Raw genomic sequence first — 22,119 nt, forward strand, 5'->3', positions numbered from 1 at the left:
CAGGCGGCCGCAGGCGCTTTGCAGCCGGCCTGGCCCCCTCCCTCCCTCGGCCGGGCTTTGCACACGAGTCCCCGCCACTTCACACGGGCCAAGGCCACCGGCCGCCACCAGCGCGGCCACACGCCACCGGGGGCCACACGCCGGGGTCACCCAGCCTGGCCCCCCGCCCCGCGGGACGATGGCAGCCGGCGAGGAGAAACGGCACCTGCTGAGCGAGGGCGCAGGCGGGTAGGGGGGTGCCCAGGGGGGCTGGGGGTGCGGCGCCCCCTCTTCCCCGTGGGGCTCCCAGGTGGGGTGTGTGGCTGGGGCTGGGGCTGGGGGGGAGCACTGGGATCCAACCCACCCTCCGAACCCCCCCCGAGCCCCCCGCTCCAGCCCCCCTCTCGCCAGCAGGTCCTGCCTGGGGGCTGCGCAGAGGAGCGGGCACAGCCCGGGGCAGGGGCAGGGGCAGGGGCAGGGGGCTGCCCTGGAGCTGGGGGCACGGCACGGCCGGCACTGCCACGCACAGGGGGTCACCGGCCACCCCGGCCAGCAGCAGCGGGCACGCAGGAAGCTCTACCTGGCCGCCGGCATCTGCCTCGTCTTCATGGTGGGGGAAGCTGTGGGTGAGTGGGGGGTGCAGGGTCCGGCTGGGGGGGTCCCTATGGGGTACCCCCAGGGGGTGCCTGCAGCCCCTCTTGCCCTGATTCCCCGCCACGGGCGCAGACAGGGTGGGGGCAGGGCTCCCTGTTGCTTTTTGGTGGGTCAAAGCACCCAGTGGAGCCCACACTGTGGCACGGGGTGACCTGGTTTGGGGCCCCCCGTGCCCCCCCGACGTCCCCGCTGTCCCCGCTCCGCAGGCGGGTACCTGGCACACAGCCTGGCCATCCTGACGGACGCAGCCCACCTCCTGACGGACTTCGCCAGCATCATGATCAGCCTCTCTGCGCTTTGGGTGTCCTCACGCCCCCCCACCAAAACCATGAACTTTGGCTGGCACCGGGCAGGTAACGGGGCAGCACCCCCAGGGTGGCTGTTCTGCTCCTGGAGACCTCAGGGAGCACCCAGAGCACCCCAGGGTGCCCTCCCCGTGGGGACTGGCTGACTCAGGGAGCCCTGGGGGGCGTGGGGACCCCCAGCACCACGTGCGTGGGCAGGAGAGGGCAGAGGCACCGCTGTCCCCATGCAGGGAGCAACCCCAGGGATGGGTGCTGAGTGCCCACCCCGTGCTCCAGTGCTGCTGGAGGGACTGGGAGTGTGGTCAGGCTTGGCACGGCAGCGAAGCAGCAATGTGGGATTGGGGGGGCTCTCCACAGAGATCTTGGGCGCCCTGCTCTCCGTGCTCTCCATCTGGGTGGTGACAGGCGTCCTGGTCTACCTGGCGGCCCAGCGCTTGCTCTTGGCCGACTACGACATCGAGGGCAGCGTCATGCTCATCACCTCTGCCTGCGCTGTGGCCGTCAACATCGTGTACGTACAGGCAGCTCTCGCCCTCCTTGGTGTCCCCCACCCCATGCCTGGTGGCCCCAGGGCTGTCACCACTGCCCTGCTCGCAGGATGGGGGTGGCTCTGCACCAGACGGGGCACGGGCACAGCCATGGGGCAGCTGGCGAGCAGCCCAACCCCAGCGTCCGTGCCGCCTTTGTCCACATCGTGGGGGACCTGCTGCAGAGTGTCGGTGTCCTCATCGCATCCTACATCATCTTCTTTAAGGTCCGGGTGTTAGTGAGGGCAAAGGGGATGCTGGGGACATGGGGACAGTGGCTTCAGCCAGCCCTGGCCAGGCACAGGGGTGAGATGGAAGGGATCGTGTCCCCTCCCTGCTGGTGCCGACGGGAATTTGGGGTGCCAGAGGGGCCTCACCCTCTCCCACCCCCTTCAGCCCGAGTACAAGTATGTGGATCCCATCTGCACCTTCCTCTTCTCTGCACTGGTGCTGGGGACGACACTGACCATCCTCCGTGACGTCCTCCTCGTCCTCATGGAGGGTAGGGACCCGCTGGGGGGTGGGTCTGTGCCATGGTGCCACCCATAGGTGCTGCGGCCCCTGTCCCTCCAGCACCCACAGCTCTCCCTCCCCAGGCACCCCCAAAGGGATGGACTTCAACGCTGTGCAGGAGACGCTGCTGGCGGTGGCGGGTGTGGAGGCCGTGCACAGCCTCCACATCTGGGCGCTGACAGCAGCGCAGCCACTGCTCTCAGTGCACATCGCCATCAGTGAGTGTCGGGGACGCAGTGGAAGGGGAGGGGGATTTGGGGTCCACCTGCACCCCGACATGCACTCCCTCGCCCCTTGCAGATGCGGGTGCCAGTGCACAGGAGGTGCTGGAGGAGGCCAGCTCCCGGCTGCAGGGCACCTTCCGCTTCCACACCACCACCATCCAGGTGGAGAGCTACTCCGAGGAGATGCGGGACTGCCGGGAGTGCCAGCCCCCCCGCGACTGAGCCCCCCCGGCAGCCCCCTCGTGTCCTGGGGTGGACTTTTTATGAATGGAAAATAAAGCAGAGCACAGGGTGTGTGCAGGGAGGATTGTTAGGTCCGGCGGCGCCGGGGTGTTATCTCAGGTGCCTGATAGAAGCAAAGGCAGCAAGGATGGACCCACGGCTGTGGGAGCCGGAGCAGAGCAGCCGTTGGAGGCTAGCAGCCCTAATTTTCTGTATTTCTATTCAGCTGGGGGGGAAAGCAGCTGAAAAAACCCTTTTCCCTTCTTCGGGGAGCACTGTACGGCAGTGGGGTGCTGGGGTGCCCGGGGGCTGAGGGGGGATCTATCCCAGCATGGGGGAGGGAGGACACACTCGCCCTGCTCTTGCCTCTTATCGCTCCTCTGTTTGTCCTTGGGAAGCCAAAGCGCTCGCCCTCCCCGTGGGGCTGAGGCCGGGGGCTGCGCGCACGGCTGGGTGCTGGACGGTGGATTCCCAGGGTGTCTGGGCAGCCGCCGATGACAGAAACGGCAGAAACACCAGCACACCAAAATCCCGGTGTGCTGCCGGTGCTCCCTGCCCGGCACATCCCGCTGCCCCACATCCCACAGCCACCGGCCGGACTCTGCCTCTCCACCCACCTTTATTGCACTGGTAAAACCCAACAACGAGTAAAACCCCGTCAGCAGCGACCGCCTGCGCCGGGAGGGCTCCGTGCACCCGGAACGGGGCACCCCCACCCCGATCCCCCGCAGCTCTCAGGGTTTCTCCAAGCGTGGGTATTTCTTGCGCAGGATGGAGACCTGGTCCTTGAAGAGGACAGGGTCCAGGCGCAGCTGGGAGGACACCAGGGGCATGTAGCCGAACCAGTCCACCAACTGGTTGAGGCAATCCTGCTGCTGGGAGAAACGCCGGCCGCCGGCCGCCCCCGCTGTGCCCTTCACCTTGGCAGGAGGAAAGCGCAGGGGGGTGAGGGGCTCCACTCCCCAGCCAGGGGTCCACCCACATCCCCGTCCTTGCACCCTACCTGCTGGGGCACATTCTCCTTGTGCTGCTTGCGCTGGGTGACCTTGATGGGTGGCAGCTTGGTGACAGCAGCCACGAGGACGTTCATCAGGATGTCCTCGCAGGCGGCCAGCCCGTCCACCAGCTCCCTCAACCCCACCGGCAGATACTCCGTGAAGAGGCTGTGATAATACCTGGGGGGGGAGGGTGGGGGGGCCAGGATGCAGCCAAGTCCCCCACCCCACCGGCCCTTTTGCCACCAGGTACCTGTGGTAGAAGGCGGCAGCGGTGAGGACGATGGAGAGCTCGTTGGTCCACTCGGACGTGTAGCCCCAGCGCCTCTGCTCGGGGTCCCAGAAGTGGCTCTGCGTGGGGAAGCCCACGATGCGCTCGGGGAAGCTGCGCCACACCCCAAAGGCAAAATCCACCTGGCATGGGACAGGGGACAGTGTCACCCGGCTGCAGGGACCCACGGGAGGGGGCCCACTGCCACCTCTGCCTTCCCCTGGAGGCGTGTTTGTGGGGACATGGGGACAGCGGGCACCGCTCCCTGCCAGCCCTGGGGTGACCGGTGAGCACCCACGGGGGTGGGGACTGCGGCGCCCATGGCCTCACCTCGCTGGTCGAGAGGCTGGTGTGCTCGTCCAGGCTCAGCACGGCGTCCGTCCCAATGGCCGCGTAGGGGAAGAAGCGGTCGCTGAGCTACAGGGGGGGAAAACCAGGTTGAGATGTGCCATGGGGTGGGTTTCCCGGCTCCCTGCCCCGTGTCCCAGCTCCCTGCCCCGTGTCCCAACTCCGTGTCCCAGCTCCCTGCCCCGTGTCCCAGCTCCCTGCTCCGTGTCCCAGCTCCCTGCCCCGTGTCCCAGCTCCCTGCCCCATGTCCCAGCTCCCTGCTCCGTGTCCCAGCTCCCTGCCCCATGTCCCAGCTCCCTGCCCCGTGTCCCAGCTCCCTGCCCCGTGTCCCAACTCTGTGTCCCAGCTCCCTGCCCCGTGTCCCAGCTCCCTGCCCCGTGTCCCAACTCTGTGTCCCAGCTCCCTGTCCCGTGTCCCAGCTCCGTGTCCCAGCTCCCTGCCCCGTGTCCCAGCTCCCAGCCCATGTCCCAGCTCCCAGCCCATGTCCCAGCTCCCTGCCCTGTGTCCCAGCTCCCTGTCCAATGTCCCAGCTCCCTGCCCCGTGTCCCAGCTCCCTGTCCCATGTCCCAGCTCCCTGCCCCGTGTCCCAGCTCCCTGCCCCGTGTCCCAGCTCCCTGTCCCGTGTCCCGGCTCCCTGCCCCGTGTCCCAGCTCCCTGTCCTGTGTCCCGGCTCCCTGCCCCGTGTCCCAGCTCCCTGCCCCGTGTCCCAGCTCCCTGTCCCGTGTCCCGGCTCCCTGCCCCGTGTCCCACCTCCCTGTTTGCATCCTGGCTCCTCTCACCTTCCTGCTGCCCTGGATGATGGTCAGAGGCACGGTGGTCTGGGGCCATTTCCCACTTGGCGGTGGTGGCTTCTCACAGCTCCACAGCACCAGGATCTGCGGGGGGGAGCACCGGCGTGTCCAGGGGTGTTTGGCCGGGCTGACCCATCGGGGTGCGTTGGTGCATCGGTGTTTGCAGGGCGGCCATGGCTGAGCCCCCCCGGTCCCACAGCGGGACCTGCTCCAGCCAGCTCACCCCACCCCACAACCATCCCTTGGCTGTTTGGACCAGAATAAAGCCACAGGTGGTCCCACCTCCACCCTAGTGGGCTGGAGACACAGCTCTGCCACCCAAGGGTGACAACATCAGCCACCCACTCCCACCCCTAAACCCACCCGCGCCCTTCCCAGCCCATGGGACCCTGCCCCAGCCCTCCCACCGCACTCGCAGGAGCTGCACCGAGCGGCGCAGGGCTCAGCACCCCCCACCTGGGCGCAGTACTGGGAGCCGGAGACGGCTTGGATGAGCCTGAGGATGGGCTGGGAGAGGGACCCCACTGGCGAGATGGCCCGGATGAAAGCTGTGAACTTCCCAGAGGGGCTGGAACCTGCCAGAAGAGGGGGAGAGAATAGGCGTTGTGGCACGCACCGAGTCTGCGGTGCCCAGCCGGGGCAGGGGGTCCTACCCTGCTGCAGGTAGTAGAAGGGAAAGTCCCCGGGGTGGGTGGAGAAGTCAGGCAGGGCCAGGAGCCCCCCCGGCAGCGTGTTCCAGAGGAAGCGGGAGCGGGAACGGTGCGGGAGCAGCCGGTCCTTGATGATCTGCCAGAGGCCAGAGTGATGCTCGCAGCATGCAGGTTGTGACCTCAGGAGCGGGGGGGCGGGGGGGAGAAGGGGGGGGGGGGCTCACCTCCAGCGTGGTGTGCACGATCTTGTCGACAGAGGAGAAGTATGCATCCCACAGGAACTGCGTCTGCTGCTGGAAAGCCAGCACGCGCTCCGGGTGGATGCAGCGGACGGTGGAGGGGATCTGTGCCAGCGGAGGGGGAGATGGTCTCTCACCTTGGCCCGCCCCGCCCCCCCCAGCAGGGCTGTCTCCCCTCCACCACCTCCATGCCATCCCAAAGGACATCCCCTGGCCAAGGATGCTGTGCCACCACCCTGCTACGGCTCTGCCACCTCCTCTCTCTGGAGCAGGATCTGGCCCAGGACCTCCAAAGGTTTTGGGTCTGGGGAGATGCTCAGCACTCCCCCCTCCCCCCCACCCCCACCCCCCGAGATGAACGATACCCAGGGCTGTGGCTGGGATGGGACCCCCAGCTGCAGGCTGGATGAGACCCTCTTGCATCCACCCGCGGGAGGGCTGCTGGGCTCAACTGTGGTGGTTTCACCCCCAAGCTTGGCTGGGGGCTCCACCACCACCAGTATTGGCACTCGGGGGGTCCCTCGTGTCCAGCATGGGCAGGATCCGGCCACTGTACCTGCAGCAGCAGCTTCTCGCTGCCCACGACGGCTGCTTTGCTCCAGTCGATGGCCTCGGCGAAGGGCAGCTCCCAGCCATCACTCAGCAGCACGGGGATGCAGGCAGCCTGTAGCAGGACCCCACAAGGGCTGGGACAGATCCTCCAGCCCCCGGGAGAGGGGTCCCTTGTGTCCCACCCCCACGCTGTACCTGCAGTGCCTCCAGGAAGCGGAAGGAGCCCAAGCGCCTGCCCCGGGGCACGATGCAGAAGGTGGAGTTGTGCAGCAGCTCCTGGTAGTCGAACCTGGGATGGGAGATGGGGTGGGGGTCAGGCATGGCCCCCCCTGACCTGTGAGCATCCCGAGTGGTCTCACTGGCATCTGGCAAGGCTGAGCATCCCTCCTGGGGGGTGTGGGACCAGCCAGGGCAGCATTAGGATTGATCGGGGCTGATTTGGGCTCTGAACAGCCCTGGCTCGGTGGGGCCGGTGGAGCAGAGATGCTCACGAGTGATGCATCATGAGTAATGGGGGCATGCACCTGGGCATCGCTTAAAGAGGGGGGGGTCAGGATGAGACCCCCAGTGCCCTTCAAAGGCACTGCCCAGCTCCCTCCACCTGCCCGTAATGAAACCCCAGGCAAAGCCAGCACCCAAACCCCCAAGCCCGAAACTGCAGCGACTCCTCTGCCAAGCCCAGGCTTGCCGGGCAGGACCAGCCCTGCCTGCCCTGGCAGCGCTCCGGCAGTGGCAGAGGGCTGGCTGCTGGCAGGGGTGCAGGCAGCGTGTCCCCCCCCGCCCCAGTCTCACGCCGTGGGGCTATGAAAGCCCCTTCTGTGCGGTCAGTGGGGAGCGGCAAGGCAGCTGCTGGGTCCCTGTGACCACGCCAGAAAATCCAATATTGACTTTAGGTCGGGACAGACCCCGTCTGTTCCTGCCTGCAGGGAGGGAGGGATGGGGCAGCCGGGTCCTGGATGGGCTGGGGGGGATGTGCGTGGTCCAGCTGGGGGAGCCATGAGGCCAAAGGGATTGCCTGAAATGTGCTGGTCCCCAGGGGGAAGGGTGTCCCTGTGGTGGGGGCGTGGGGCTGATGTCAGCCTGGGGGTTGAGGATGTGTCCCTTCCATGGGTGCTGGAGCACCCTGGAGCATCCTGGCACCCCGGGATGTGGGAAACCGGCCACAATGGCAAGGCACAAAGTTTTACGATCAAAACCCACCTCTGGATGAACCACCCCAATGTCTCCAATGGATGCCAAAAACCCCACTAGCACACCCTGCCTCGTTAACACCCCAGCTCCTAGCCAAGCGACCTGCCAGAGGGGCGAGCACGGTTCAACAGGGCCCAGACCCCCCACCCCAAGAAACTGCAGCAGGAGCAGCCACATCCCCAGGGCCGGACACTGCCAGCGCTCACCCTCGGGGCTCCTTGGGGACCCCAAACCCGGCTGTGACCCTCAGCACCTCCACAGGGCCATTCCCAGTGCCAGGGCTGGGCGGGCAGCAGGATGCGTCCCGGGGGGCAGAGCGGCCATGGGCAGGCTCCCCCTCGCAGGCAGCCGTCATGGGGAAGCTGGCGCCGGCTGGGCTGCGGGGCCAAAACCTCCCGATGGAAATACTTTGCTCCTGACGCGCTGCGGTTTCCGAGTAATCACACCGTCAGGGCTTCCTTGTTTTGTTAGGAGCTGGGACGGGCGCCCACCGTGCTCCCTCCGTCCGGCCCCTCCACGGATCTGGCCAGGCACGGTGCCGCCGGGGGACCCAGCGGCTCCAGAGAACCTTTCCCAACCTGCCTGGGTTGCTGTCAACCCGGGGCAGCCCACGGCGCTGCTACAAGCCGCCCTTTATCCGGGCACAGAACAGGTTTGTTGTGAGGAGCAGGATGGAACCCCCAGCAAAACCTTCCTCTGCTGCGCTGAGCAAACGGGGACGTCCCCAGTGCCCCAGGTGAAGGGGACAGCTGGGGTCTCACTTTGCCAACCGTGGTTGTCACCTCCCCACTGTCCTGCATCCATCGTCTCAGATGTCCTGTGTCTGGGGACATCTTTTCCCGGCACAGGGAAAATAAATCCCCGACGTGAGGTCAGACAGAGCTCACCCAGCATGATGGAGACATGGATGGCTTTTTGCCTGGGTGTCCCGTGGGGACAAGCAGGATGGCAGAAGCTGGGGGTCACGCAGGAGCACGCTGCCCTGTGCCACGTGCTCCCCATCTCTCTGCTGCCCAAGGCCGTCCCAGGCGAGGTGTAAATCTCCCCGTACTTGCAAACGGCATTAGGGGATTACCTGGGCCTGGCAGGAGGGGGGTTTCCCATCCCACCACCCATTGCCATGGCACAGCGCAGACCTGGGCCCCCCTGTCCCATCAGCCCACAGCATCTCGCACCATCCTGCGATGCTCTGTCCCCAAAAAGGCTCTGCTGCAGGGGCTGACCCTGCTGGGCTGGTGACAGCCACCAGACAGGGCCACGTGGTGCCGGAGCCACCCCAAAGCCCTGGCTAATCCCGGTGCCCACAGCACCCCGGCTCCGCTTTTACCTCCCAGCACCTCCTAAGATGCTTTGAGGATCATGCCCAGCGTGGCCTCTCCCCATCTGCTCTCCGGCTGGGTGGCTGCAGAACGTCCCCAGGCAATGGGACTGGGACCTGCCCATCGCCAGCAGGACGGGGGTCCGTGCTGACCTGCCCTGGAGCAGGCAGCTGGTGACAGGTCCCAGGTGACAGGGTGGGGAGGTGAGGAGCCGGTGTGTGCCCCACAGCACAGAGCCTCCACCCTCACAGAGCTTCGGTCCCCCAATTTTTCCACCAAGGTGCATCACATGCTGTTGCCACCATCCCCATTTGCAAGGGGGGACACAGGACAGGGGCACCCCCATCCCACCATGTCCACATCAGCTCAGGGCTGTCCGTGCTGGGATGCCCAAGGACCCACCAGTTTTGTGGGATTTTTAGTGGAGCCAGTGAGGGGGGGGGTGTTTCGGGCTCATCTCCAAGAGAAACATTTATCTTAGGGGAGGGCAGGAGGGGGGAGAAGAAAAGCATCATTCATCAGTGTTAGGGAAAAGGGAAATCGTATTAGAGGCGGCCGCGGTGATTGCAGATACGAGCCGCTCTCGCCAGATTACTTGAACTTTAATACGAAAGCCCTGAACAATCAGCGCCTCGCTCCCCACTATGGAAACCAAAACCTACTTTGGGAAGAGCCCAAAACTTCCCTCTCTCCCCACGCCTGGAGTTCCAGCTGCCACAGATGGGCACGGCTGCACCCTGCAGAGGGGCAGGAACATTTGTGGGGTGTCCCCCCCCACCATAGACCCCCTTTCCCACCTCATCTCCGACTCACTTTTCGTAGTCGACGTTATCCTTGTCGCAACGGGTGTCCTTGTGCTTCTCCCAGTCCTTGCCGTGCTTGCAGGTAGTGAGCGAGATGATGTCCTTCCCGTTGTGGATGTGGTGCAGCGCGTTCCTGGTGCCGGAGCCGATGCCGGTCAGGTACCGCTTCCCCTTGAACACCAACAAGTATTTCTTTTTGGGGGGGATCGAGCGCTGGTACAACCACCCCCTCTCCCCGCCGCGCTGCGGGTGGTCCTTGGAGAAGAGAGGGATGGAGATGTCGAAGCCAGGCCTGAAGCTGTCAGTGTAGAAGCTGGCTTTGGCCAGGATGGCCTGGCCAATGTCGAAGCCCAGGTCCTCGGTGTAGTTGGGCCAAGTGCCCGAGTAGAGGTTGAAGATGAGATGGTTACGGCCACCGTTCCAGAGCGGGAAGCCGCGGATTTTCTCATCAACATTCCGGACATACTGACCCGAGAGATGGTCGCGGTCCAGCGTGTCGATGCTGAGGATGAAGAGGCAGGCTTCCTCGGGGTTGGAGGTGTAGTAGCGGGAGCGCTCAAGGGAGGCGAGGATTTTGCTGTAACTCTCTGAGAGGGGCTGGTCCCTCTCCCGAGGGTAGGTGAAGACTTTGAAGCCATGCTTCTCGCACCTGGAGAAGTCGAAGCAGGTTTCCATCCGACATCTGCTGTTCTTGTAGACGCTCAGCCGTGCCGCCCGCCGCTCCCGGGGCGATGGCAGTGAGGGGTCCTCATTGCCCTGGAGCTCCCTGGGGTCCGCAAAGCTGGTGAGAAGGGACCGATCCGTCCAGTGTGGCCAGTTCCTCCGGGCTTTGACTTTCCTCCCAGAAAAGAAAGGGAAACGGCGTAGCTGGTCTCCTCCAAAGAAGAAAAGCAGGAGCCAAGAGGCAAGGAAAGTCAGGAAAATGTATTTCTTCCTGGTCTGCATAGGGTCATGCACGGCCCCGGCTCCTCATCGGGCTCCGACAGGCGCCAGAGTCCAGTGGAAAGGCTGATGTCCCGGTGGGTCCCCGAGCAGGCGGTGGGATGGTGGGATGGCTCCCGGCCCCCAGGTGCTCCTGCAGCCCCCGCAGCCTGCGGGAGGGCGATGGACCCCCGGTCCTCCCGCGGCCCCGCCGAGCGGTGCGGGGCAGAGCTCGGGACCGCCTTTACTGCGTCGGGTCCCCGGGCTGCGACAATGACATTCCCATCGCCGCTTGGCCCAGCTTCAAATCCCTGGGGAAGGGGAGAGGTCGCGCCGTCGCCGTCCGCTGCCACCGCCAACCGTGTCACCGCAAGGTCCCCCCAGCGGGGGACCCCCCCCTCCCAAAATAACACCCTCCCCGCGGAGCGCCCACCCGCTCCCTCCGCCCGTTACCTGCGGGGACACGCAGCGCCGGGGGGGGTCGGGCCCCGCTGTCCCACGCCGCGAGTCCCCGCCGGCCGCATCCCCGGGCCGGGCCGGGCTCCCCCCGCTCCAGCTGCGCCGCCTCGCCCGGCTCCGCGCAGACCCGGGCCCGGGGGGCTCGCCTGCCCCGGGGGTGCCTGCGGGGGGGGTCCCGTGTCACCTTGTCCGTCTGGCCCTGCCGCGGGCTGCCTGTCCCCGTGTCCCCCGGCTGGCTGTGCCCCCCGTGCCTGCCTGTCCGCCTGCCCCGTGTCAGGCTGCCGGTGTCCCCCCCCGCCCCGGGGCGGGTTGACTCCCGGCCGGCTGGCTGCCCCCGCCGGGGCTGGCTGTCCCCTTGTCCCCTTCCCTCTGCCCTGGTCAGTGCCCGGCCCCGCTGCCGGGCTGGTCCCCGTGCTCCATCACCCCCCCGTGCCCCCCCGCTCCGTGCCCCCCCGCTTCGTGCTCCCCCGCCCCGTGCCCCCCCGCTTCGTGCTCCTCCGCTCCGTGCCCCCCCGCTCCGTGCCCCCCCCCTCCGTGCTCCCCTCGTTTTCACCGCTCCGTGCCCACCCCGTTCCGTGCCCCCCTCCGTGCCCCACCTCCGTGCTCCCCCCGTTCTCCCTGCTCCGTGCTCCCCCTCCGTGACTCCTCCGTTCCGTTCCCCCCCGTTCCGTTCCCCCCCCGTTCCGTGCCCCCCCGTTCCGTGCCTCCCCCCTCGGTGCCCCCCCCCCCGTGCCCCCCCCATCTGTTACACCGTGTCCTATTCCCACCGTCACAACATTCGCTCTTAGCCACGCCCACCTGGCTCCCATTGGTCCTTCGCTCACCCGTGGGCGGGGCCCACGCCGGCCAGTGGGCGGGACCCGAGGAGCCCCCTTCTGCGGAGCCTTCCCATTGGCTGTACCCCGCCGGCCGCAGGGCGCCCACGTGGGACGGGGGATCCCCGCACACCGCGGGGGTGCCCGGAGGTGCCCGGGGCTCCGCAGGGTCCCTGCGCCGCCCGCCCGCTGTGGGACCCCACGCGAGGGACGTCCCACGTCCCGTGTCCCCCCTCGCGTCCCCGCTTGCAGAGGGGGGCCGGTGCCGAGCCCCGAAGGGAGCAGCGTGCCCCGGTGGGCTCAGCCCTCGAGTGCCTTCAGGCCCCCAGCCCTTCTGTGCCCCGGAGTCCCCCGGGGAGCCCCCGAAGGGCCAGCAATGGGGTCACGATGGGGTAGCGACGGGGAGCAGGGACTGAAACGCGGCTGGGGCCACCTCCACTAGTGGCACCCCTGGGCTCCTATGGCACCTCCAGGCTCCGATGTCACTCCCACACTCCAGCGACACCCAGGTTCCAATGCCACCCCCGGGCTCCTGCGACCCCGGGGTCCCAGCAGGGGGTAGGAGGGGTAGGAGGGGTAGGAGGCACAAGCTCCCCCCCCCCAGCCCAACATCTCTTGCCCAAGTCAAAGCCAGCTCCCAACGTGGCCGTGCCCAGGAGCCCGGACCATGGCACAAAGCCAGCTGTGGACGGTGAGGCAGAGGTGGGGGTCCCAGCCTGGCTTGACCCCCCCAGATCAGCCATCCACAGTGCACAGCTCTGAGAACACTTGCTGGGATGGCTGGAACAGGAGCTGTGGGCAGAGACAATCGCTTTAAAGAAAGCAACATTGTCAGCAGCAAAGCCCCCAGTGACACCCACGCAACTGGGACCCCAGTGGTTCACCTGCAGGACCCCCACACCTCCGTCCTGCAGGGCTCCATCGGAGATGAGAGCAGGATCCCCACCCCCCCCATCAAGTCTCGATGTCTTGAGCAGCCCCCACCATGACCAGCCAGGACCCTCTGCTGGGGTGATACGGGGGCGTGCTGGGAGTGCTGAGCCCCAGTGTGGGGAGCCAGGCGTGGGCTGGATTGGGCAGCGAGGGCAGGTCGGGGCTCGACTCTCCCACCCTGCGCTGGCATCCCCAGCCACGCCAGCCGCCCTCCGCCCTGCCCCGCCGGCCGGGCAAGCCGGGACGGGTGCTGGATCCCACCCATGGGTGTAACAACCCGGCTGGCCTCAGCCTGCAGGCGGCCTGGCCTCTGGGCAGGATTCTGCTCCGTATGGAACAGGGTGCCAGGAGCCTCAGCCCAGCACCCCAGGGTGGCTGTACTGGTGGCTGTGGGCTGGGGTCCCCTCCCCCTGCCCTGCCAGCCGAGTGGGACCCAGGGGACACACACAGTGACAGCCCTAGGGGCCGTGCCTCAGTTTCCCCATGCAGGCAGGGGATGGTGCTGGGCAGCCCGGCGAGGGGCTGTGTGCGTGCCAGCTTGGTAGCGATGGTTTTTACCAAATCTTGGGATATTTATTTGCCAGGCCCGGCCAGCTCAGCCCCGGGGGGAGTTAATCCCCCCGACACGGAGGGGATTACTGCGGCCCTGGGCTGCCTTAGCTGCGGAAAGCGGATTAACCAAAGGACAGGGAACGTGGGGGTGGGCAGCGGGAGCCCCAGGCACCCCCTGGGTTCTGGGGGGGGGGGGGGACCCGTGGGGACAGTCTCCAGCCCCGGGGAGCTGAAACCCGGCTGGGGTGCAGACAGGGACAGGGCAGCCCCAGGGTCAAGGTGCTGCCCATGGGCACAGCCCCCCACAGCCCCCCACGGAGGGGCCGCGGCTGCGATGGGGAGTCTGGGGTTGCATCCCGCACTGGGGGCGCTGGGAGCTGTGGTTTTGTGCTGGTGGGACTGGGAGCTGCGTCTTGGCTTGGTGGCACTGGGAGCTGTGGTTTTGCACTGGGAGCACTGGGAGCTGTGGTTTCGCACTGGGAGCTACTGGGAACTGTAGTCCACGTGCATGGGGGGTACTGGGAGCTGTAGTGCAGGGCGCACTGGTGCGTGCTGGGAGCTGTGACCCTGTTGCACTGGTGAGTGCGGGGAGGGGGGGGGAACGACACGGGGGACGGATATGGCTGGGAAGGGAGGGAATGGGGGATACTGGGGTGGGGGTGCTGGGAGCTGGGGTGCACAGAGGGAAACTGGGAGCTGTAGGAGCCCTGGGAGCTTGGGAGGGGCACTGGAAGCTGCAGGGGGAGCTGGGGTTGCGGGGCACTGGGAGCTCATGGGGAGCACTGGGAGGGAGCTGCAAGGGTCAGTGAGGGCACTGGGAATTTGGGGGGTACTGGGAGCTGGAGGTGGAGCTGGGGGTCACTGGGAGCTGGGGGAAGCACTGAGAGCTGCGATAGTAACTGGGGGTGCTGGGGGGGGACACGGGGACTAGGGGCTGCGGGAGGGGTGTGGGAGCCGGCCTCCGGGAAGCACTGGGATCTGTAGTTCAGCTGGGGATACTGGGAGGTGTAGTCTGGAGGCCCAGCGCATACTGGGAGGTGTAGTCCCAGCCTAGGGCCATACTGGGAGTTGTGGTTCGCCGGCCCGGGGCTGCTGGGAGCTGTAGTTCTGCACTGGGGGGTACTGGGCTCTCTCCCCGCCGTGTCCTCCGTGGCTGCCGTGGGTGCCCGGGGCTGGCCGACGCCCCCACCAGCCCCGCACTGACCCCCCATCCACACATCCCGGTGCCACCCCAGCTCTGCAGCGCCTGCCCGTGCTGCCTCCCCTGCCCTCAGCTCCCCGGGGGCGGGGGGATGGGGGTGGCTGCCCCTCAGCAGGGTGGCCATGGAGCAGGTTCTGCTGAGCCCCACCTGCCCCACTGTGCACTGACCAGCCGTCAGCCCCGCTGTCCCACTGTCAGCGCCGCCCCCCCCCATTAGCCCTGCCATCCCACCATCAGCCCCACTGCCCCACCACCAGTCCCCCTGTCCCACCATTAGCCTCCTGGTCCCACCATTAGCCCCACTGTCTCACTGTCCTGCCATCATTCCCCCAGTCCCACCATCAGCTCCATCATCCCGCTGTCAGCTCCACCATCCCACTGTCCCCCTGTCAGCCCCACTGTCCCACTGTCAGCCCCCCAAACCCACTGTCAGCCCCTCTGTCCCAGTCCAGCAGCTCTTGGGAGAGAAACTGTAGGGTTTCATCCCTGAGCATCCCTGCAGGACTGTGCCCGTGGGAATTCTGTGCAGGGGGCATTGGGAACCTCGGTGTGTTGGCTGGTGCAGTGCTGGGGGGATGCTGGGGGAAGGAGAAGAGCAGAGTCGGGGTCCCCCAGGTGGGGGACAGATGCTGACCCTGTGCATCTGCCTAGGCTGGGCCGTGACAGCATGGGGGGGATGCAGTCGCTGGCGCTGCCCCTGGGGAAGGGGCCTCATCACGTGGGCTGCACGGATGTCATGGTGGGCCAGACACGGCAGGTATGGGACAGGGACGGGGACGGGGACAGGGACAGGCTTCCATGCACTGCAGCCAGCTGGGTCTTGCAAGAACTGAGCTTGCTGAGGACATGGCCACCGCTGCCCCTTGCTGTCCCCATCGCGTCCCCCCTTCCCCTCTCTCCCCCAGGGGCTCTTCCTCCGCCTCTTCTACCCCTGCCTGCCCCGGGCCGGGGCTGAGCAGCCGCTCTGGATCCCGCGCTATGAGTACTGCGGCGGGCTGGCCGACTTTGCCCACCACAGCCGGCGCTGGTGTGCACCCCTGCTCAGCATCACCATCGGTAAGGGGGTGGCGGGCACCACGTCCCCCATCCTGGGTGCTCCCCCATCCTTAGGGACCCACTCCCTTAGTGGGGCTCGAGGTCACCCAGCCCATCCCCGGCTCGCTGGTGGAAGCTACAGGCAGGGATGGAGCTGAGCGGGGTCCTGCTGCAGCAGCAGCACCCCGCTGCCCGTGTCCCCGCTTCTCCTGGGGGGGGGTCCTCTTCCCTGCAGGCTCCTGCAGAGTGCCGGTGAGCTGGAACGGGCCTCTCAAGCCCTGTAGCAGTGGGTACCCGCTGATCATCTTCTCCCACGGCCTGGGAGCTTTTCGGTAGGATAAGCCCCGAGCAGGGCAGGAGATGCTGAGCCCCTGCTCCAGGCCAGAGCCAGGATGGGGATGCAGGTGTCCCGGCCCCCCCCGCCCCACTCACACCTGCCTTGTGTTGGCAGCACAGTGCTGATGCTGCTGCCCCCCGGCTCCCTTGCAGGACCCTGTACTCCTCGGTCTGCTCAGAGCTGGCATCCTGGGGCTTCGTGGTGGCGGCACTGGAGCACAGGTGGGCACCCGGTCCCCCCACATTCGGCAGCCGTGGCCGGGCTGGCAGGGCATGGTGTCCCAGGGGGCTGCCGGTGCCCCCGTGACGTGGCCGCCTGCCCTCCTGCCACTGCAGGGACCATTCTGCCTCCGCAACATATTTCTGCACGGCAGAAGCTGGGAGAGAGGAGTGGATCCCCTACCAACGGGTGCCCCAAGGGCAGAAGGAGTTTTATTTCCGAAACAAGCAGGTACCAGGGTCGGAGGTTAAGGGTGGGCAACCCAGGAGGTGTGAAATCCCTCCTGCAGGCTGAGCCAGCCCCTGTCCTTGGGGTGTTCATCTCCAACCCTTCCCAAACTTGTACCGCCACGATACTGGCGCTCAGCCTTCTCCTTGCAAGCTGAGAAAAATCTGTTCAACCTGTTTATCTCTGTGGGGTCCCTCTGCCCAGCTCCAGCTGACCCTGGCAGGAGCCGAGCTGGGCTTTGCTGGATCCCTGGATGCTTAATGTCACCAGCACCCCGGGGAGAAACAGGCTCTCTGCCCAGCCCAGGGCTTCGTGCCGGCTGCTGGGTTTGTTCACACTCTGATTTTTGTCCCTGCGGGATTATCCCAGACAGCTGCTTGCTGGGGAGCGGGAAGGTTTCCTGCTGAGCCAGGTTCCTCCCTGCTTGTTTCTGCCTCGTTTAAAAGAACAACGTCGCGTCAAGATTTGTCGTAGACAAGCTCTCTAGGAAACATGGTGGTTGGAGGTGCTTTTGGCAGTCTTAAATCACGTCCCAGCCTCTTTTTTTGTGTGTATACTCCGTCTCATGACACGTTGCATGAACAAGGGAGACAGTTTTCCTGTAAAGATGAACCTGTGAGGATGAATGCTGAGGGTTAATGAGAAATAATTTATAAATAGAGGGAAATGGTTGCCAGGTCAGCCTCAGTTACGGCATCTTCTGTGTTAGAGGGAGCAGGGAGGAATGGAGAGACGTTTGTGTCGGAGTTTTTTGTCAAGGGAAGGCCTTTAAATGTGTGTGGCCGACAGCATTTATGGCCTTTGGGGAGCAGGGGACATAGCGCCGACGTGGCTCCAGGTCAGGGCTTCCTCTCCCTGAACCCACCGTTTGGGCTGTTGAGCCGCTCCTGGGTAGAGCCCCCGAGCTGGGTTTCAGGGTGACCTCCAGGTTTGCTCCTGGCAGCTGGGGTGGGATGGGGGGTCCAGGCCCCCCGTGGGTGTTTGCACTGGCGAATGGCTTCAGCAGGCTTGACTGGGGGGCAGCTGGCAAGGAACCCGGGCTCTCCCTCCCCTGCACACCCTACTGCTTCCTCGCCAGAGCAGAGTTCTTTTGCTCATCTCCAGCCGTCTGTGCTATCAGATTAACTGAATTAAAAACAAACAAAAAAAAGAAACCATTCCAATAAATTCATTGCATCCCCACGGGAGCTGCTGCGGTGCAGCCTCTCGCTTGCTTTTACATTTGCTGTAATTCAGGGAAAGCCCCATCGGGTCTGAGCGCTGCCGTTTTGGAGGGATAAGTGTGGGTGGGCATCGGGGAGAGGATCTGGCCACAAACTTGTGGGGTGGAGGAGCTGGCTTAACCGGGGAAGGGGCGACTCTCACTCCCAGGTTCATCAGAGAGCAGAGGAATGTGTGCGAGCGCTCCGGCTTTTCAAGGACATCAGCAGCGGTAAATCTGTCCCAAACATCCTTCACCAGGACTTTGATCTCTCCGTGCTGAAGGTATCTGGGTCTGTCTGTGCTGAAGGACCAGCCAGGGGCATCAGTCGGCCGACGGTGGGGGGTGGGGTACCCTTTGCTGGCAGGATCAGTCCTTGTTGTGTGAGACTTTTCCTCCTGGGAGAAGCAGGGTCTGTGCAGAGCCACAGCCTTCCATGTCTTGGCTTCTTGGTGCCTCTCTTCTCCTTTTTCCTTCCACCAGCCATGGAAACGGGACAGAGTGTCCCTTGTAGAGGGCAGAGCAGTGGGGCTTTGCTGATCTTCTTCCCTTGGCTTTTTCTTCCCTAATTAGGACCCTTCTGCAGGGTTTGAGCACAGGCTCCTCAGCCTTCTCCTTTTTGCAGGACAGCGTTGATCTGACCAAAGTCGCCGTCATGGGCCATTCCTTCGGTGGGGTGACAGCAGTGCTGGCCTTGGTGAAAGAGCCCAGTTTCAGGTAAGCTGCAGCAGGGATGAGGAGCCCCAGGAAGCTCCAGGGACCCGTGGCTCATCCCGGTGGGAAGGGAAGCCGTGGCGTGCATCCATCCTGCTGCAGGTGTGCAGTGGCTCTCGATGCCTGGATGTTCCCCCTGGAGAACGTGCTGTACCCGGAGGTGCCCAAGCCTGTGCTCTTCATCAACACCGAGAAGTTCCAGACACCAGAAAGCATTGCCAAAATGAAGAGGCTGAGCTCCAGGAACAGCCAGACGAAGATTATAACCATCCTGTGAGTCAGGGGCTGGGGGTACCCCCCTGCCGGTACCCTCCTGGGAACACCTACCTCCCAGCAGGAGGACCCCTCCCCAGCTCCCACTGAAGCAGATCCCTTCTGTGTCCCAGGGGATCCGTGCACCAGAGCCAGACCGACTTCACCTTTCTCACTGGGAAGCTCAACACCCGCATCTTTGGCGCAAGAGGGACCCTTGACCCCTACAAGGGTCTGGACATCACCAGCCGGGCGGCTCTGGCCTTCCTGCAAAGGCACCTCAGTACGGCGCAGGGTGGAGGGCACGTTGGCTGGGGGCTTGGGAGGGCACCAGAGCTCCCCCACTTGCAGGGGGCTGCAGGGGGGCCGCTGCCTCCGTGGGCTTGGGTTTGGTGCTTCCCATCCCATTGCACAAAGCAAAGGGATCCGGTGGCTGCTCCTCCTCCTTTACACCTGGAGCCGGGCTGATAGTTGCTGTCGTAACCCCGTCACCGTCTCTGCCCCGTGCAGACCTGGAAGAGGAGTTCGATCGATGGGACAACCTCCTCGAAGGCATCGGAGACTCGGTGGTTCCAGAAGCACCATTCTGCCACTCCAACCTGTAGCCTGCTCTGAGGTGGCTGGCAGGAGCCAGGTACCAGCAAAGTGGCTGCTTCTTGTCCAAAATGAGCCAGCTGGGAGCCAGGAAGGGCAGAAGGATCCATGGGGAGAGCAGGACCTGAGGTCCGTGCTCCCAGGACATCTGGTGGCCGGGGTGCTCAGCGAGCGTGCTGGGAGAGCCCTCCCTGCACAGGCACTGCCCGCAGTGAGGGCTGTGGGGCTAAGGGAATAAAATCCCCGTGGACAAAGACTGAGTTGGCTGTCACTTGGGCCCGAGTTGACACCCCCCTTGCACCCAGCGGGCTGGTGGGCATCGAGCCATCGCTGGATCTGTTGCAGCTGTGGCACATCTGGCAGGAGCAGGCAGTGGGGTCGTTCTGCAGGGCCTGGGGGTAGTTCAACCGTGGCCAGAAGAACCAGCGCAAAGGGATTCAGCATCAGGGCTCCAAGCACAAGGGTAATGAAAATCTTGGCATTGTCCTGGGAAGCTGGCCAGATTGTTGGCTGCACACCTAAAATCTGGAGGAGAAAAAGAAAGAGGGCCATTTTAAAGGAGAGGCCGGCTGGAAGCATCTGTGAGCATCCCAGCAGTGCAGGGGTGTGAAACAGGGACTGAGATCAGCCCGGGGGATGGAAGGAAAACAGCCCAGCCTGGTTTTGCAGCATGGAGAGCAATGCCGCTGCAAACAGGCACATGCTGGCCATGGGAATAAGGCTCTTCGGAGGCACCTACAGCCCTTGGGTAACACCAGAGACAGTAGAGCAAGGGGTGCTTTTTAAGAGAGGAGGTCTGATCCTCGGCGATCCTGAGGAAGGGCTGAAGCTGGTGGAGCTGCATGGATTTGGCCCACTGGAGACCCTCCCCAGGGTCCTGGCTGGCACTGTGGTGGGAGAAGCGGCAGGCAATCCTGGACACGCCGCCTTGGCAGCTGCTGGGAACATCCAGGCTCCTGGCACACCATCTGCTTTTGCATTGTCCCCGCTGGCGGCGGCGTGGGGTTCCTGCTGGGGGACACGTGGTGGGACGGCAGCGGCTTTGCTTCACCTTCTGCCATTGCAGAGAGAAGCTGCTGCAGACGACAAGGCTCAGGGGTGCACGGAGCCAGGATTTCCTGGGGCGCCATGGCTGGAGGAGAGTGGGGTTTGGGTGGCACGTGCTATTCCTCACCCAGTGACGGTGGGTGACGTGGGTGCCAGCAAAGCCCTCACCCCAGGGGAAGAAAGGGGAATGGAAAAGCAGCATCTCACTCTTCCCGAGTTGCTTGTGTCACCGTCAGTGACGGCCACGTCCTCGCCTTGAGCCCCTGGCCCATCTTAGTCGCAGGCGAGTCCTAGGGCTGAGGATGCTCCAGGATGGCCTCGAGGGATGGCGCAGCGCTGTGCAGCAGCAGGGAGGACATCTTTCAACATCTCCTCCACTCTCCGGTGACACAAAGGACTGATGTGAACAGGACCACAAAACCCCGGTGCTTTTGAGGCTTCCAGATATATTTTTTTTAAATTGTTTTACACTGAAACCACCATTTCTAGCCCTGGGAGCAAGCCGGGGTGTGACAACCCAGGGAGCTTCAGGACCGCTCTGCTGGGATGCTGAGATGGGTGGGGAATGTTCAAGGTCGATGAATTGTGTGGGTGAGGCGGGGGCGGGGGGGGGGGGGCGGGGATGAACAGAGCCTGTCAGGTCCCGCCTTAACAGTGAGAGACAGTGACTGGTGCAGAAATCAAATCTCATTTTCCTCCCTGAATTAGCACGGCCAAGGATCTGCGCTGGCAGCTAGAGGGGAGCAGCCCGGTCATGGCTCCAGCACGGCATAGCTGAGGCAGGCTATAAATTCTGCAAGACTCTTACGTAAAGATGTAAAGGCTTTATGGGCAGGGGTGGCAGAAACCGGCTGTGCTCAGAGGGTGACTCTGACATTCATTAACCCTTTGGTTCACAGAAAGCTACTTATTCCCATCTCAGTGCCCATGGGTCTGGGGGAGTGGGGTAGCGGGCAGATGTCCTTCTGCCTGGTCCTGCATTCCTTTGCTCCCCACTCCAGAGCCAGCCTCTGCACCTGGGACCACATTTCCAATTGTCTTTGTGCCTTTGGACGAAAACCCCACGAGAAGAGAGAGGAGAGTTCCAAAAAGCCCGGGGGTCACTTGGGCAGGGCAGACACCCTCTTTCTTCTGCTGCATCGGCCCCTCTCTGCTCTCTGTGGGATGTGGTGGTGCAGGAGCACTTTCCAAGCATTTTCCTACTCTGCTGACTTGCTGCATCTGCTTTAAAATCCAGCCTGGAGCTATCTCTTCAGCCAGGCTCCCCCCCCTTGCAAGCAGCACTTTCCTCCAGGTCCCCATGACACGCTCCAGCCTTGAGGCTGGAGGCAGCGTGTGTGAAAGATGTGGCACAAATCCCCAGCGTAGCACATGAGGAAGGTGTTTTCCCCATGTCCCAGCTTGCTTGGATCGCTTTGCTGGGCCTGAGAAGTTGGAAAGAAAGGGGGTTGGGACCGCTCTGCCAGAGCCAGCATTTCCCAGGCCAGCCGTGGGCAGCGACAGAGCATCATTCCTTGCCACCCACCCGGGCCAGCAACCAGAGGGGCCAGCCGGCCAGTCTTTGGGGTGGCCCGGGCTGCTCCAGGCTTGCCTGTGCCGCGCTGAAAAGTTTTCTGGCAAAAAGCAGGAGTTCAGGGTTAGCCGGGTGTGCAATCTGCCACAGCAGCCCACCAGCACCAGCTCGTGGTTGCTGCATCATTACAACTCACAGGTTGGGGTTTGAATGTGAGCTAGCCGGGTTTTATATCCATAAATCCCCCGTGTTTTATTCACAGAGAGATTTTGCTTCTTGGGGACGTGGGAAGGGAACACCAGCACCGTTACATGGGCAGGGTCAGTAGCGGGGGCACCTGCCTTGCTTGCCGGTTGGCAGCCCAGCCCTGCCCTGGAGGGCTGTGTGTTGGGAAGAGTTCCCTTGCAGTCAAGCATTTCGATGTGTCTGATCTGCCTCAATATTCAAAACAGTGGCTTTTGAAATAAATAAATAAAAAAACCCAAACAAGCCACTCCTGCCCATTGATATTCCCC

The 22,119-nt window shown here is 64.4% G+C and overlaps 3 protein-coding genes across 4 annotated transcripts; 2 read left to right on the forward strand and 1 right to left on the reverse strand.

Moving 5' to 3' along the window:
• Positions 1-178: 178 nt before the first annotated feature.
• Positions 179-2,494, forward strand: SLC30A2 (solute carrier family 30 member 2; the record flags this gene model as incomplete). The annotated part of the gene is made up of 8 exons (XM_080380685.1): positions 179-228; positions 394-605; positions 840-986; positions 1,296-1,449; positions 1,536-1,692; positions 1,862-1,967; positions 2,062-2,196; positions 2,279-2,494. The coding sequence occupies 8 exons, from the start codon at positions 179-181 to the stop codon at positions 2,422-2,424; spliced, it is 1,107 nt and encodes a 368-aa protein (XP_080236811.1). The 3' UTR covers positions 2,425-2,494.
• Positions 2,495-3,024: 530 nt separating this feature from the next.
• EXTL1 (exostosin like glycosyltransferase 1) lies at positions 3,025-11,412 on the reverse strand. 2 transcript variants are annotated; one of them, XM_080378768.1, is made up of 12 exons: positions 10,958-11,412; positions 9,594-10,815; positions 6,466-6,559; positions 6,275-6,382; positions 5,704-5,823; positions 5,483-5,615; positions 5,286-5,404; positions 4,818-4,913; positions 4,021-4,107; positions 3,673-3,833; positions 3,428-3,599; positions 3,025-3,236 (listed from the first exon to the last, which is right to left on the reverse strand). In XM_080378768.1, exons 2-12 carry the CDS (start codon positions 10,526-10,528, stop codon positions 3,159-3,161), a joined length of 2,103 nt encoding a protein of 700 aa, XP_080234894.1. In that variant the 5' UTR covers positions 10,529-10,815; positions 10,958-11,412; the 3' UTR covers positions 3,025-3,158. The 2 variants fall into 2 exon arrangements, with proteins under 2 accessions (XP_080234894.1, XP_080234893.1); XM_080378767.1 differs by having other exon boundaries at positions 3,025-3,344; positions 10,958-11,410.
• A 2,369-nt stretch (positions 11,413-13,781) lies between these two features.
• PAFAH2 (platelet activating factor acetylhydrolase 2) lies at positions 13,782-19,300 on the forward strand. Its single transcript, XM_080381000.1, has 11 exons — positions 13,782-13,841; positions 15,116-15,221; positions 15,370-15,520; positions 15,735-15,831; positions 15,989-16,057; positions 16,172-16,286; positions 17,655-17,768; positions 18,110-18,201; positions 18,301-18,471; positions 18,585-18,733; positions 18,961-19,300. The coding sequence occupies exons 2-11, from the start codon at positions 15,132-15,134 to the stop codon at positions 19,053-19,055; spliced, it is 1,143 nt and encodes a 380-aa protein (XP_080237126.1). The 5' UTR covers positions 13,782-13,841; positions 15,116-15,131; the 3' UTR covers positions 19,056-19,300.
• The last annotated feature ends 2,819 nt before the right edge of the window (positions 19,301-22,119 follow it).

This window comes from Falco punctatus (genome assembly GCF_963210335.1).
Source record: "Falco punctatus genome assembly, chromosome: 3".
In the NCBI taxonomy this organism is placed as follows: Eukaryota; Metazoa; Chordata; class Aves; order Falconiformes; family Falconidae; genus Falco; species Falco punctatus.

What these genes read in the sequence shown, in the direction of transcription:
- EXTL1 (XM_080378767.1), bottom strand. Translation starts at nt 10,528, where the DNA reads ATGCAGACCAGGAAGAAATACATTTTCCTGACTTTCCTTGCCTCTTGG. An exon ending in TCGTGCACACCACGCTGGAG is followed by an intron (nt 5,616 to 5,703) that starts GTGAGCCCCCCC and finishes GGCCTCTGGCAG; the next exon opens with ATCATCAAGGACCGGCTGCT. An exon ending in TCATCCAGGGCAGCAGGAAG is followed by an intron (nt 4,108 to 4,817) that starts GTGAGAGGAGCC and finishes CCCCCCCTGTAG; the next exon opens with CTCAGCGACCGCTTCTTCCC.
- PAFAH2 (XM_080381000.1), top strand. Translation starts at nt 15,132, where the DNA reads ATGGGGGGGATGCAGTCGCTGGCGCTGCCCCTGGGGAAGGGGCCTCAT. An exon ending in TTGATCTCTCCGTGCTGAAG is followed by an intron (nt 17,769 to 18,109) that starts GTATCTGGGTCT and finishes TCCTTTTTGCAG; the next exon opens with GACAGCGTTGATCTGACCAA. An exon ending in GTGAAAGAGCCCAGTTTCAG is followed by an intron (nt 18,202 to 18,300) that starts GTAAGCTGCAGC and finishes ATCCTGCTGCAG; the next exon opens with GTGTGCAGTGGCTCTCGATG.